Source organism: Scyliorhinus torazame, chromosome 3 (genome assembly GCF_047496885.1).
Source record: "Scyliorhinus torazame isolate Kashiwa2021f chromosome 3, sScyTor2.1, whole genome shotgun sequence".
Taxonomy (NCBI): domain Eukaryota; kingdom Metazoa; phylum Chordata; class Chondrichthyes; order Carcharhiniformes; family Scyliorhinidae; genus Scyliorhinus; species Scyliorhinus torazame.
Genome location: NC_092709.1, coordinates 95470643 through 95486675, shown reverse-complemented (window position 1 = coordinate 95486675; position 16033 = coordinate 95470643). Strand labels below are relative to the sequence as shown.

The window sequence follows — 16033 nt, the reverse complement described above, 5'->3', positions numbered from 1 at the left end:
CTGAATGCCAGAGGTGAGGTGAGAGTGACTGCCCTTGACATCAAGACAGCATTTGACCAAGTATGGCATCAAGGATCCCTAGCTAAACTGGAGTCAATGGGAATCAGGAGGAAAACTCTCTGCTAGTTGGAGTCATACCCGGCACAAAGAAACATGATTGTGGTGGTTGGAGGTCAATCATCTCAGCTCCAGAACATCACTGCAGGAGTTCCTCAGGGTAGTGTCATGGCTGAACCATCTTCAGTTGCTTCATCAATGACCTCCCTTCCATCATAGGTCAGAAATGGGGATGTTTGCGGATGACTGCACAATGTTCAGCACCATTCACGATTCCTCAGGTAATGAAACAGTCCATGTCCAAATGCAGCAAGACCTGGATAATATCCCGGCTTGGGGTGACAAGTAGCAAGTTACATTCGTGCCATATAAGTGCCAGGCAATGGCCATCTCCTACAACAGAGGATCTAACCATCGCCCCTTGACATTCAATGGCATTACAATTTCTGAATCTCCCACAATCAACATCCTGGGGGTTACCATTGATCGGAAACTGAACTGGACTAGTCATATTAATACTGTGGCTACCAGGGATGGTCAATCGCTCGGAATCCTACGATGAGTAACTCACCTCCTGACCCCGCAAAGCCTGTCTACTATCTCCAAGGCACAAGTCAGGAGTGTAATGGAATACTCCCCACTTGCCTGGATGAGTGCAGCTCCAACAACACTCATGAAGCTAGACATCACCCAAGACAAAGCAGCCCGCTTGATTGCTCCTCCTTCCACAGGCATGCACTCCCTCCACCAATATTGACGAACAGTGGTAGCCGTGAGTACCATCTACAAGATGCACTGCAGTAACTCACCAGGGTTCCTTCGACAGCACCTTCCAAACCCATGACCACACCATCTAGAAGGACAAGAGCAGCAAGTACCTGGGAACTCCACCACCTGGAGGTTCCCCTCAAAGTCACTCACCCTGACTTGGAAATATATCGCCACTCCTTCACTGTCACTGGGGCAACGTCCTGGAACTCCCTACCTAACAGCACAGTGAGTATATCTACACCTCCAGGACTGCAGCGGTTCACAAAGGCAGCTCACCACCACCTTCTGAAGGGCATCTAGGGATGGGCAATAAATGCTGGTGTAAGCAGCGACACCCACATCCCGTAAATGAATTTTTGAGAAAAGGCTGTTGGTGCAAATTTTCCTCTGCTTGCTATATTAGAAACAAGTTGTGACTGAAATTTATACTTCAAAATAAACTTTGGACCATTTAATACTATTTGGGGTTGAAGTACAATTTATGCTGCAGTTTTAATCCAGGTAGTTCGACACTGATGTTTTATAGGAGAAAGTTATAGAACACAAGTTTAATGTTTGTAATTCCGAAGCTAACATTGGCAGAGGTAGCCATGAGGAAGCATTCAAAGTGCATTCGGGACCGTTTCCTAGAAGAATATGTTGTGGATCCAACTCGTGATCAGACCTGTTTTGGATCTGGCAATGTGCAATGTGGCAGGTTTAATGAACAATCTCAGAATAAAAGATCCCTGAGTAAACAGTGACCATAACATGGTAGATTTTAGCATTCACATTGAGAAACTTGGGTCAGAAACAACTTAAATAAGGATAGTTTCAAAGGAATGAGGACAGAGTTGGCTGGAGTGGACAGGGGAAAAGATGGTTGATCAGCAATGACAGATGTTTTGGAAATAGCTCATGACTCACAACAAAGATATATCCCAGTGAGGAAGAAAAAGTACTAGGAAACTAATGGTGCTGAAGGCCGATATGCCCTCTGTACCTGATGGGTTGCATCCTAGGATATTAAAGGAAGTAGCTACAGAGGATGCACTAGTAGTAATCTTCCAAGAATCTTTAAATTCTGGAAAAGTGCCAGAGGATTGGCAAACTGCCAATGTAACACCCTTAAAAGGAAGGGGACAAAAAACAGGTAACTCTAAGCCACTTAGATTAACATCTATCATTGCAAAATGATACTGTTAAGGGTCCATTATAAAGGATGTAATAGCATAGCATTTAGAAATCCATAATATAATCAAGCAGAGTCAGCATGGCTTCATGAAGGGAAAATCTTGCCTGACAAATGTATTAGAATTTTTTGAGGTGGTAACGAACAGGATATAATATCCTTGGATTTCTAAAAAGCACTTGATAAGGTATCACACAAAAGGCTACTTAATTAGTGTGGTGGTATGTATTAGGGGTAATATGGTACACCATGATGCCGAGGGGCTATTGGTGGACAGATACTGGGTCCTGATTGGATCTGCCGCCTACTGGGCTCCACCCAGAAAGGCGGGGTATAAGAACCCGGTTTCTCCCAGCAGCTGCATTCTGTAACTGAGCTGCTGGGAACAAGTCTGCTCAATAAAGCCTCAATTGAGTTTCTCTACGTCTCGCCTCGTGTGTTATCGATGGTGCCACAATTTATTGAGCAGACTTAAAGAAAGGAATATGGAGCTCCGGATCGCCCCGGAGTGTCTGTGAATCGGCCCGCAAGCAGCTAACTCCGCATCGGTGTTTAAGCACTGGCTGGCGTGCTTTGAGGGATACCTCCGAACGGCTCCCGGCAGACCAACAGAAGACCAGAAGATGCAGGTCCTACACTCCAGGGTGAGTCCCGAAATCTACTCGCTCATCGAGGACGCGGAAGATTTCCCAGCGGCGATCACCTTGCTGAAAGAGACCTACATTCGGCCCGTCAACCAGGTCCATGCACGCTATCAGCTCGCGACGAGACGACAAATCCCCGGGGAATCGCTAAACGAATTCTACAATGCTCTAACGATCCTGGGAAGAAACTGCAACTGCCCAGCTGTAACGGCGAATGAACACACGGACCTCCTGATCAGAGACGCGTATGTAGCAGGTTTGGCATCATCGCAAATTCGCAAGAGACTTTTAGAGAAAGACTCTCTCGGACTCACAGAGGCACGGGCCCTTGCAGCCTCCCTCGACATGGCCTCCCAAAACGCCCGCGCCTACGCCCCTGACCGCGCTACAGCCCCTTGGGCTCCATGGACCCTCGCCGCGATCGACCCCCCGGCACCCCCCACCCCCCACCCCCCCGCAAGCGGCGCAGCCAGAATCCCAGACCACCCGGGGGGTCCCCGCTGCTATTTTTGCGGGCAGCCGAAACACCCCCGCCAGCGCTGCCCAGCCCGCTCGGCCACCTGTAAAAGCTGCGGCAAAAAGGGGCACTACGCAGCGGTGTGCCAGTCCCGTGGGGTAGCCCATATCTCCGGGGAACAAACGGGAGCACGAACTCACCCAGATGCAGCAACCACGTTTGGCATCGGTGACCCTGGACCAGTCGCGGCCCAGGACGCTCCAGACAGCAACGACGAAGGTGCTGGTGAACAGGCATGAAACGCCGTGTTTGATCGACTCGGGGAGCACGGAGAGTTTTATTCATCCAGACACGGTAAGACGCTGTTCCCTTGTAATTCGTCTAAGCACTCAAAAATTTTTCCTGGCTGCGGTGCCCCACTCCGTTGAAATCAAAGGGTTCTGCATCGCAAACCTAACGGTGCAGGGGAGAGAGTTCAAAAATTACCGGCTGTATGTCCTCCCCCATCTCTGCGCCCCCACACTCCTGGGGTTGGATTTCCAATGCAACCTCCAGAGCTTATCACTCAAATTTGGCGGCCCTATACCCCCCACTGACTATCTGCGGCCTCGCGACCCTCAAGGTTGAACCGCCTTCCTTGTTTGCGAACCTCACCCCGGATTGCAAGCCCGTCGCCACTAGGAGCAGAAGATACAGCGCCCAGGACCGGACGTTTATCAGGTCCGAAGTCCAGCGGCTGCTGAAGGAAGGCATAATCCAGGCCAGCAATAGTCCCTGGAGAGCCCAGATGGTAGTTGTGAAGACCGGGGCGAAGCAGAGGATGGTCGTAGACTACAGTCAGACCATCAACAGGTACACGCAGCTAGATGCGTCCCTCTTCCCCGCATATCCGACATGGTCAATCGGATTGCACAGTACAAAGACTTCTCCACCGTGGACCTTAAGTCCGCCTACCACCAGCTCCCCATTCGCCCCGGTGACCGCAAGTACACTGCCTTCGAAGCAGACGGGCGGCTATCCCACTTTTTAAGGGTTCCATTCGGCGTCACGAACGGAGTCTGGGTCTTCCAAAGGGAGATGGACCGAATGGTTGACCAGCACGGTTTACGGGCCACGTTACCGTACCTCGACAAGGTCACCATCTGCGGCCACGACCAGCAGGACCACAACGCCAACCTCCACAAATTCCTCCAGACCGCTAACGCCCTCAACCTCACCTACAACGAGGAAAAATGCGTGTTTAGCACCGACCGTCTAGCCATCTTGGGCTACGTAGTGCGTAATGGAGTGATAGGCCGCGACCCTGAACGCATGCGCCCCCTCATGGAGTTCCTTCTCCCCCACTGTGCCAAAGCCCTGAAACGCTGCCTGGGCTTCTTTTCTTATTATGCCCAATGGGTTCCCCAATACGCAGACAAGGCCCGCCCACTAATCCAGTCCACTACTTTCTCACTGTCGACAGAGGCCCGCCAGGCCTTCAGCCGCATCAAAGCGGATATCGCAAAGGCCACGATGCGCGCCATCGACGAGTCCCTCCCCTTCCAAGTCGAGAGCGACGCATCCGACGTAGCTCTGGTGGCCACTCTCAACCAAGCGGGCAGACCCGTGGCCTTTTTCTCCCGGACCCTCCACGCTTCAGAAATTCGCCACTCCTCAGTAGAAAAGGAGGCCCAAGCCATAGTGGAAGCTGTGCGACATTGGAGGCATTACCTGGCCGGTAGGAGATTCACTCTCCCCACTGACCAACGGTCGGTAGCCTTCATGTTCGATAATGCTCAGCAGGGCAAGATAAAAAACGACAAGATCCTGCGGTGGAGGATCGAACTCTCCACCTACAATTATGAGATCTTGTACCATCCCGGAAAGCTGAACGAGCCATCCGATGCCCAATCTCTGCCACCCGGGGGTCACTCGTTTCTACCACTTCATAAAGGCCCGCAACCTCCCTTACTCCGTCGAGGAGGTCCGAACAGTCACCAGGAACTGCCAAATCTGCGCAGAATGCAAACCGCATTTTTTCAGGCCAGATAGAGCGCACCTGATAAAGGCTTCCCATCCGTTTGAACGCCTCAGTTTGGATTTCAAAGGCCCCCTTCCCTCCACCGATCGCAACACGTACTTTCTTAACGTCGTTGACGAATACTCCCGTTTCCCCTTCGCCATCCCCTGCCCCAACATGACCGCGGCCATGGTCATCAAAGCCCTCTGCACCATCTTTACCCTGTTCGGTTTCCCCGCCTACATCCATAGCGATAGGGGGTCCTCTTTCATGAGTGACGAACTGAGTCAATTCCTGCTCAGCAAGGGCATAGCCTCGAGCAGGACGACCAACTACAACCCCCGGGGGAACGGGCAGGTAGAGAGGGAGAACAGAACGGTCTGGAAGACCGTCCTACTGGCCCTACGGTCTAGGAGTCTCCCAACTTCCCGCTGGCAGGAAGTCCTCCCAGATGCCCTTCACTCTATCCGGTCCCTGCTGTGCACCACCACTAACCAAACGCCTCACGAGCGCCTCCTTGTCTTCCCTAGGAAGTCCGCCTCTGGACCGTCACTTCCGACCTGGCTGGCAGCCCCGGGACCCATCCTGCTCCGGAAACATGTGCGGGCGCACAAATCAGACCCGCTAGTGGAAAAGGTACATCTCCTCCACGCAAACCCGCAGTACGCCTACATGGCGTACCCAGACGGCCGACAGGACACGGTCTCTCTATGGGACCTGGCGCCCGCCGGAGCTCCGCACTCCCCCCCCCCCCCCCCCCCCCCAACACCAATCACCACCCCCTCACTCCCACCGGTGCACCCCACAGCCACCCCCTTCCCGGGGGGATCGGTTCTCCTCCCAGGCCCGCCCAGGAGTAAGGAAACAGTGATGGACAGCGCGATGCTCCCGGAGTCGACCAGACCCGAGCCAGCACCACCACCACGACCCTGGCTGAGACGATCGGAAAGGCAACCAGGGCACCATCTCGACACATTGAATCGGTTTAAGATGTAAATAATTCAGTGGCCCAGTAAAAGCGGCATTGTTGTATATAGTTAATGCTGCGAATTGGTTTAAGATGTAAATAATTCAGTAGCCCAGCAAAAGCAGCATGGTTGTATATAATTAAATGGTTAAGGCACCATACCGAACGTGTAATCCCCTACCACCATACCATCCACCACCCCGCCGGGTTCTTTTTTAACAAGGGGTGAATGTGGTGGTATGTATTAGGGGTAGTACGGTACACCATGATGCCGAGGGGCTATTGGTGGACAGATACTGGGTCCTGATTGGATCTGCCGCCTACTGGGCTCCACCCAGAAAGGCGGGGTATAAGAACCCGGTTTCTCCCAGCAGCTGCATTCTGTAACTGAGCTGCTGGGGAACAAGTCTGCTCAATAAAGCCTCGATTGAGTTTCTCTACATCTCGCCTGGTGTGTTATCGATGGTGCCACAATTAGATAACAGCCCATGATGTTAGGAATAGTGCATTAGCATGAATAGAGGATTGGCTAAATGATAGAAGACAGAGGGCGCAAACTAATGGAAGAGTTTATGTGTCATTTCAAGTGGGTTTGGCTGTGGGTTTCTCCCCAGCTCTGTCGACGAATACCCACCACTATCTAACCACACTTCCTAACTTTTTCGGTCCCTGGTGAGTTCCTCTCCAGACTAGTCCACACTTAGAATTTTTCTCATCACTGGGGAGCTGAACCCGTTGGTCAGACCGGGTCCTCAGAAATTGGGCTATCATTTTGAAAGGCTGTCCCGATCTCTAAATGAGCCCTTCAGACCTGTCCTACCCCCACTCATCCCTCCTTTTATGGACATGGCCCCCTTCAGGCCCTGGCCCTTGGCAGTGCCATCCTGGTACCTGGGCACCATGGCAGTGCCATCCGGGCACCTTGGCAGTACCAGGGTGGCAAATCCATTGTGCCAGTCTGGCTGTGCCAAAATGCCCAGGTGTCAGAGGGAGAACCATGGTGCCACCTCGCCCTGTCCCTAATCACTCAGGGGTTTACAATAACCTGGGAGACCCCCAGGTGGCATGACACCTGCTCCATGTTTGCGTGGACCAGTACTAATCAGCCCTCACATGACTTCTCATTGGGGAGCCGGTTAGATCACAGGAGGCCATTAGATTGGGCTTCTCGCTTATGAGATGGCGATTTCCCTTAATTGGCCTCAATTAGTTTGTGCTGCATCTGGATCCGGATCCCGCCAACGTGAGCGGTCCTGTGAAATCTGGCGGCGGGCTGGTTTAGCTCAGTGGGCTAGACAGCTGGTTTTGTGATGCCGAACAAGGTCAGCAGCGCGGGTTCAATTCCCGTGCCAGCTGAGAATTCTGACTTCTCCCTCTGTGTACCCGAACAGGCGCCGGAGTGTGGCGACTAGGGGCTTTTCACAGTAACTTCATTGCAGTGTTTTGTATGCCGACTTGTGACAATAAAGATTTTTTATTTAAATCGTAAACCCGGTTCCCGATTTGGGCCTCTCTAACGATGTAACTGGCCCACGTGGATCCTTGCCGAGCACAACACGGCCAATAAATCATGCCCAGAGATTTGGAAGAAGAGGGGCATTTTCAGAATGGCAACCTATAACTAGTGGAGTGACCAGGGATAAATGCTGGGCCATAATTATTTACAATATATATTAATGACCTGAGCGAGGGAAGTAAATGCACTATTGCCAAGTTTGCGGATGACACAAAAATAGGTGCGAAGGCAAGAGGTCAGAATGACACAAAGAGTCTACAGGGGGGTATAGACACGTTAGGTGGGTGGGCAATAACTTGGCAGATGGAGTATAATGTCGGAAAATGTGAAGTTATGCCCTTTGGTTGGAAGAATGAAGGAGCTGAATGTTATTTAAAAGGAGAAAGCTTCAGCAGAGAGGGAATGGGCCATGCATAAATCACAGAAAGCCTGCATGCAAGTTCAGCAAGTAATCATAAAATCCCTACAGTGTAGAAGGAGGCCATTCGGCCCATTGAGTCTGCACCAACCCTGTGAAAGACCACACTACCTAAGCCCAATCCCCTGCCCTATCCCCGTAACTCCACTTAACCTTTTAGACACATCGGGGGCAACTTAGCATGGCCAATCCACCTAACCTGCTGTTGGAGTGTTGGAGGAAACCGGAGCACCCGGAGGAAACCCACGCAGTCACTGGGGGGAATGTGCAAACTCCACACAGTCACCCAAGGCCGGAATCGAACCCGGTCCCTGGCTGTGTGAGGCAGCAGTGCTAACCACTGTTCCACCGTGCCGCCCCGGTAATTGGGAAGGCAAATTGAATGTTAGCCTTTATTTCAAAGGGAATGGAGTATAAAAATAGGGATGTCTTGCTAAAACTATACAAGGCACTAGTTAGACCACTCATAACTGTGAACAGTTTGGGCCCCCTTATCGAAGGAAAGATATACTGGCATTGAAGGCTGCCCAGAGAAGTGTCACTAAGTTGATACCTGATATGGAGGAATTTTAGTGTGAGGAGACGGTTGTCTTGATTTTCCACCCATTTCACGTTAGTGGATGGAAATTCATTATTTTCCTGTTTTCCTAATGTTTGCTATCTCTGTTTCTCCGAGAGGTGAGAATTCCTACCCTGGAGAATTCTTAACAGAAGGGAAATAGCAAATATTGCCTACATATGTGATTAAAAGTCTTGTATGTGAACACTACTTACTGTCCGACTTCCTATTGTGATAATTTTCGTAATGGTTGTAATGCCAACATTTATAATTGGAACAATGTAAACATAATGAGAATTTCCATTGTGCAGATGCAGGGCTGCCACCAGTAGTTTCTCTCAGCTCTCCACTCTTTGACCTCTTCGGTTTGTAGCCCTGTTCCTTCATTTGCATGCTGATCTCTAGCCCTGAACCTAACTCCATGGGGCATCTGTCTCCTATCTCACTCCCAGATCTCTCTTCCATACACTTTACAGCTGACGATTGGGAACCTGGGAGCAGACAGACTCCAGTGCAAGGTAGAACTGTAGTGTGAGTAGCTTCCTTCCTCCACCTGGATCCCAACTCTTCACAGTCACCAACTGCATTTTCACTCACCTTTCCCCCCATGGCCCTTCCCAGCCCATTTACCCGCATGACCCCGCCATGAGCAATGTCATGGGAGTTCCACTAACAGCAAAAACATTAACATTGGTAGTAAGTGAGTGGAATTATCATCTCATTTCCTGTGGTTAACAAGGCCAAAACTATGATAAGTAGTTGTTTTAGATGCAACCAGCTGTTGAGGATAATTAACACGAACAAGCTGCATGATAAGAACTGCATGTCCCACATGTCACCCGCAAGGTAAAGTCTGTTTAGGATCTGAACTACAATTGAACCTCCAGCTTCTTAATGACCAAGTTCATAGTATTTAAACTTTTGCTGAACTTCAGCATGAACTTTTTTATTTAGATGTTATTAATATAACTAGTGAGAAACATGCCGAGTTTTTTAGTACAAGAAATTGGCACTCAGAATGAAGCAGCATATGCTGGAAAGTATTGATGTTCGTCTTGAACTATCAACACTATAAAAGTTCAGATTAAGAAGTATTGTCAACCCACATCGAAATAAAATACTTACAACTATTTATTCTCTGGAAGCAATGGAAAACTTGACATTTTTTATAATTATAAATATTAATGAGTAGCAGAATGATGGTACTTTAAGACTGTCAGAAAGAGATAAATCGCTTGTCTTTGCATTTCCATGCCAATGGAAGAATTTAAGAGGGAAAATTAAATTATGTCAAGAACTCTTGAGATTCATTTTTATTATTCTAATCACGATAAGGTAGTATCATGGCTTTTATGTAATGAATCACAGCTTCAGATGGCAACTTGACTCTGGCATTTGGTCCTGATCTGACCCCAGGGTAGGGTAACAGCAAAGATTGTGAATCCCTCCAGTTGGGGTCTTTGCACCGGTCTAACCTGACATTACTTGAATACACCTTCAGTTCAAGCCGGGGCTAAAGATACCTTATGGTTTGTTGGGTCTCTTGGACACATTACAATGTTACCCAGAGCTATAGAAACAGAAAATAAGTCATTCAGTTCCTCATCTGTTCCGACATTCAGTGCGATCTTGACCGATCCATGATCTAACTCCATGGACATGATTCTCTGGAAAGATTTCGAAGTGTGGTCATGAGCAGGAACTGCTGCGAGCTCCCCGGCGCGTGGCGCAGCGAGGCCGGCCACGCTAGTCAACGTTAATTGGTCCACTTAACAAGGTCCTACGGGCTTCTTGCCGCAAATGAAGGCTCGCCAGCCGATTCGCCCGGAACTTGCTCGGCAGACCCCTGGTAAAAAGGTCGATCAGCACTTATATAGGCACTTGCACAGCCAGCCTAGTCAGCTCGCAGCCATGGCGCCGAGAAGACAGGCCCCAAGATTCAGCGATGCAGACCTGGCGAGGCTCCTAGATGCGATTGAGGCCAGGAGGTATGTCCAGTTCACCCAAGGATCCCGGAGAGGGAACCACAAGGCCACCAGTGCCGCCTGGGACGAGATGGCAGTGGTTGCACATTTGGGGAGTGTGACCAGGAGGACTGGCCTCCAGTGGCGTAAAAAGATCAACGACCTACACCGGGCAGCACGGGTGTGTTGACACCAATGCCCCCCCCCCTGGAGACATTACCGCCCCCACGAGAGCATCCACCCCATACCACCCAAATCTCCATGCAGCCCCCTACCCTCCCTTCAACCCTCCCCCCTCTCTCTTACACCCTTAATTCACACCCCCTCTCCCACCACAGCGAACCACGAGTGCGGCAACGATGCCCTCTCTGTATCTCCTCAGGAGAACCACTCGCACAATCATCGGGCGAGGACCCTCCCCGGTAGAGGCATGCTGGACATACAAATCTTCACCACCTTTGAGGAACGGGCCCTGGAGGTGACGAGGACAGAGCGGCCGAGGACAGAGCGGTCACCAACACGGAGTTTGGCGGACGCAGCAGAGGTGAGGAACCACCGGGTCCCACCAGAGGACCTGTCACACGTGAGATGTTATTGCCTTACTGACTGACCCATCCCTCCCACTGACCACATGTCCATTCTCCCGCAGGTCCTCCAGCCGGTCCAGCCCAGTTGGCCCCCTCTCCAGTCTCCCAGGAGAACATTTTGGAGGAGAGCTCAGAGGAAGACACGATCTCTGCATCACAGCTGTCATCCCCACCCTCCACCAGTACAGATACACGCACCTCGGTGGGAAACGTTTGTCAGGCTTCTGGGGCACAATCTGGTGAGCACCACACAGCTGCTGACATACATCAGATGGAGGCAGGAACTCCCAGGCAAAACAACAGTCGGAGATCTGCTGGATCCCTGGGTCCAAGCCTGATGCTGAGCCTCTGGTACAGGGTTACTCGGAGTTGGTGGAGACAGTAGGGTGTGGCCGGGACATTCAGGGGTAGATGTCAGCGACACTCCAGCAAGTTCATAGCCGCTTGGAGAAGACCCAGAGGCTACTGACGCAGGAGATGTCACCGACAATGCGTGGTGCCAAGGCCAAAACTACTAGAGTGGCTACCGCAGGCGAGAGCTTGGTGCACAGCATCAGCACCATTAGTGAAGGTATTCAAGGCAACGCATTGTCAGTGACGGCCATGGCTGAGGGTCTTGGCAGAATGCCTGACTTGCTGGACGTTGTCACCCAGTAGCAGGCTGAACTTGATGAGGTGCTGTGGGACATGTCCCGCTCTCAGATGGGAATGGCCGAGGTGCTGCGGAACTTGTTCCAGTTGTAGGATGGAATCGCCGAGGGCATCGACAACAATGGTGCAGACCATGGGGAGCTGTTAGGGCTGGCAAAGCCAGATGACAGAGGGGCAGCGAGGGCTGTCCCTCCATCCCAAGGCGAACCCCAGGGCCCTATGGGCACTGAGCGGGAAGAGGTCTGGGGTCTGATGAGGGGTCCTGTTGCGGTGGGTGTGCGTGGGCACGGCATGTGCCAACCCGGACCTGTCCCATGGAGTGGGGATGGTGGCCACCTCTGATGTGGCCGCGTCTCGCAGTCAGCACACGGGACAGGTGGCACTGCTGCGCATGTGCCGCTGATAAGTGCGCTGGGACCCTCCAACACCAGAGCCCACAGAGGACGCCGCCAGCCAGGGGCATCGAAGGCCATGGGACGTAGTAAGCAGCAGGCTGCCTCCACCTCCGATGTGCACACCGCGTGCAGGTGATGGGTGTGAGCGAGCACTAGGCAGACAGGCAGGGGTCAGACTGTGGCATAGATTGAGGAGCACTGGCGCTCACCTCTCTGCGGGTTATCATCACTCCCCTGTCCTCGACAGTGACCCGCTGAAGGTGCGTCACAGTCCCAGAATCTTGGAGTGATGGAACATATATCCTGGGAGCTGGGAGATGGGGGTGGGGGGAGGGTGGATGATGGGGGTGGGAGGTGGATAAGATATCGACGATGGACAAGGCCACGTCATATATGAAGCGGACAAGTATGAGGGCCTCCATGGCCCTCTGGGCTTTCCGGACCCTCACCATTGCCGCCTGCCATGCAGCCTCTGTCTGTTCCTCTGATTCCTCCCTGGGATCGTCCTCCAGCCCCTGTTGGTCCGGCGCTGTCTCATCATTCTCGTCCATCTCCTCTACCTTGGAGGTGGCCACATGTTCCTCATCACCAGTCTCCAGGACAATGTCCCGATGCTGTGCCAGGTGTGGAGGGCACAGCAGACCACCATAAAGTGGGTGACCCTCCAGGTGGTATACTGGAGGGCGCCTCCGGAGTGGTCGAGCCATCGGAACCGCATCTTGAGGAGTCCGATGCACCGCTCAATGACAGCCCAGGTGCTGCACGAGCCTCGTTGTACCGGGTCTCCGAATCGGTCTCCGGCCTCCGTACTGGCGTCATTAGACAGGTCCTCAGTGGGTACCCCTTATCGCCCAAGAGCCAGCTGCCCAAACTGGAGTGATCCTGAAAAGGCCAAGTATGACCGACTGCACCAGGATGTAGCTGTTGTGGACCCTCCCCAGGAAGCGTGCATCGACGTGGATGATCATCATGTGGTGGTCGCACACGAGCTGTATATTCAGGGAATGGAGCTCCTTCCTGTTGATGTATGGCACTCCCAGATGTCCCGGTGAGCACAAGGCAACATGCATGCCATCCACTACCCCCTGGACCTGTGGCATCCCGGTGATGGCGAAGAATCCTGCTGCCCAGGCATCGTGGTTGCCTTGGTCCATGTCAAAGGTCATATAGTTCTCCACCCGGGCAAAATGGGTATCCGTTACCTTGCTGATGCACCTGTAGCCTGCGAGATGCCACACAGGTCCCCGCTCAAACCCTGGAAGGATCCTAAGGCGTAACGGTTCAGTGCTGCAGTGACGTTGACAGCCACTGAGACCGGGTGTCCTCCGCCTCCATGCGGTTCCAAATCCACGAGGACATGGTGCAAGTGCCGCACCGTCTTCTTGTTGAGGCGGAGCCTCCTGCGGCAATCCCTGTCTGTCATCCATTCAAACGACCAGCGACGTCTGTCCACTCTGGGCCGTTACGGGCCTCCCCCTTTGGTCCCTCCCTAGCCTGATGGGCAGCCAGGTCCACAGTGTATGGAGAGTGGGGTTAGGCACATGGGCCCCGCCTCGAGAATCTGCTGCTGCTGCCGGGGTCTGGCTGCCCGGCCTGGCAGCAGCACCACTGGGGCAAGTTCTGCGAGGTCCAGAATACCGTCCATAGCGTCCAATATCTGTACGGCATTGGGAGAGGGTGTTAGACTGACAAACAACGGTGCCTCCCACCTCGGAACACTCCATTCCCCCATTGATTCCCCTGCAACCCCTACCCAGAGCGCCCTGCCCATGCACGCCCACCGCAGCAGGACCCCTCATCAGACCCCAGACCCTGTACCCTGGACACCTGCTTATAACGTCACTTGGACCAGGCGCTGGTCCCCTTCCTGTTACACTCTCACACCCTTCAGCCATGGACATGTCCATGGAGCTGTGTCCCATCCCCTGGGTGTTCAGATGTTAGCTGCTGCCTGTGTGGTGTTACCACCCACAGTGTCCAGGCATCATGATCTGATTGGCATGCTAGGCAATGACTCCCACATGCTACATGGCCATCCATCCATGGGAATCCACTTGGGTTGTGTGAAGTGCTCACTTAACCACGATTGCCAATTCCCTCTTGTCAATAGCCTCCAGCCACATGGCCAGAGGACTCGGCAGTTGGTGGGGGTTATGGGTAGTCGATGGGGCAGAGGAGCAGAGGCTAGGGTTCCCCTCGGAACAGGCACACACGATCCAGGGGTTGGCTTGGTGGTGCTGCGTGCGGTTGCACCGCCCCCCCCCCCCCCCCCCCCCCCAACCCTCCCTTGGCGGCACATCCCTGCGGAGGGCATTGGATATGGGGTGGCTCCCATTAATTGTCTGGAAATATTGCTTAAGTGGTGATAATTGGTTTCTCGCCACACTACTGGGAGATCCCGATTGCGCCTATGGGAGCGGGCCGGTTGCATCGCAAACTAGTGCCTGGCATGGTTTCGCCTTCGGCCTCTCCTACTAGTCACCCGCCTCGTTTTGCTCAAGCGAGAGTACAACGAGGCTGGAGAATCACACCCATATATCCACCTTTGGGTGGAAAAGTATTTCCTAATGAAAGGTCTGGCTTAATCCTTACAACTATCTCCCTGGTCCTAGACTTCTCAACAAGCACCCAACATTACAGAGTTGAATTAAATGCATTGAAAATGTAAACCTTCCATCTGTATTCGCAACACATTTAAAATTGACAAAATGGAGTTCTGCATATTATGTATGCAGCTAAGCAGTATAAACAGGGTACACAAGTTGGCATGGTGGGTACTGATTTCAGAGTTTATAATAATAATCTTTTATTATTCTCACAAGTAGGGTTACATTGACACTGCAATGAAGTTACTGTGAAAAGCCCCTAGTCGCCACATTCCGGCGCCTTTTCGAATACACAGAGGGAGAATTCAGAATGTCCAATTCACCTAACAGCATGTCTTCCGGGACTTGTGGGAGGAAACCGGAGCACCCGGAGGAAACCCACGCAGACACGGGGAGAGCATGCAGACTCTGCACACACAGTGACCCAAACCGGGAATCGAACCCGGGTCCCTGGCGCTGTGACGCAACAGTGCTAACCTCTGTGCTTATGGTGCATCTTGAGGTAGCTCCATCCATAACTTCAGGTTCAACAAAGTTTGCAAATTCCTCCTTTCAAGATGAAGTTGTGTTTTTGTTTCTCTTTTGCTTGACTACGTTTATTGTCTTTTTGAAATTTAAATTGGTCTGGTGATTTAAAGGAAAGTTAGCATTCATTATAGATTTTAATATTGTTCACCTTCGCATTATCTTTTACACCCTACTGGTAAATCTGACTAAATTCTGTAATAGCTTTCAAATAAGCAAACATATTATAAAATATGTTAAAAAACAAGGGAATCCATTCAAATTGTTTTCCGATTATGGTGTACCAAAACTAAAGCAGGATGCTTTTATTTCTGTTTGCAGATATAGAAGGTGGAGCAGTACGTGTTCAAGGAGCCAGAGGATTACCTCCGTCTGACAATTACAAGGTTCTGTGGAAAGAAATGCTTGCAAAAATTAAATGAAGCATATGATAACTACTTACTTATCAGTAGTTTTATTGCATGATCTAAATCAATTGATTTCTTGAAATTAATTAAATGGAGAATGATTATGACTTCGGGGTAGGATGATTTTTGCATTACCTGAAAAGTAATGGTTATGCATTGTATGGAGCGTGATGATTATAATATATAGAGGAGGATGCCTGTAATATATAGAGGAGAATGACTGCAGAAGTTGATGACTGTATGCATGGAAGTTGATGACTGTATATGTGGAGGATGACGGCTGTAATACGTGGAGAATGATGACTGTAATATGCGGAGGGTTATAATATGTGGATAATG

At 51.4% G+C, this 16033-nt stretch overlaps 1 protein-coding gene across 2 annotated transcripts in view; it reads left to right on the top strand.

The window, feature by feature from the left end:
- Positions 1-16033, top strand: part of lratb.1 (lecithin retinol acyltransferase b, tandem duplicate 1) — a 270816-nt gene that overhangs the window by 129417 nt on the left and 125366 nt on the right. For both annotated transcript variants that reach the window (XR_011940145.1, XM_072496002.1), the window contains exon 10: positions 15609-15673. Coding sequence is in view for 1 of the 2 variants with exons in the window: in XM_072496002.1 (XP_072352103.1) it covers positions 15609-15673 (65 nt within the window). In the remaining variant the exon portion in view is untranslated. The remainder of the gene's footprint in view (positions 1-15608; positions 15674-16033) is intronic.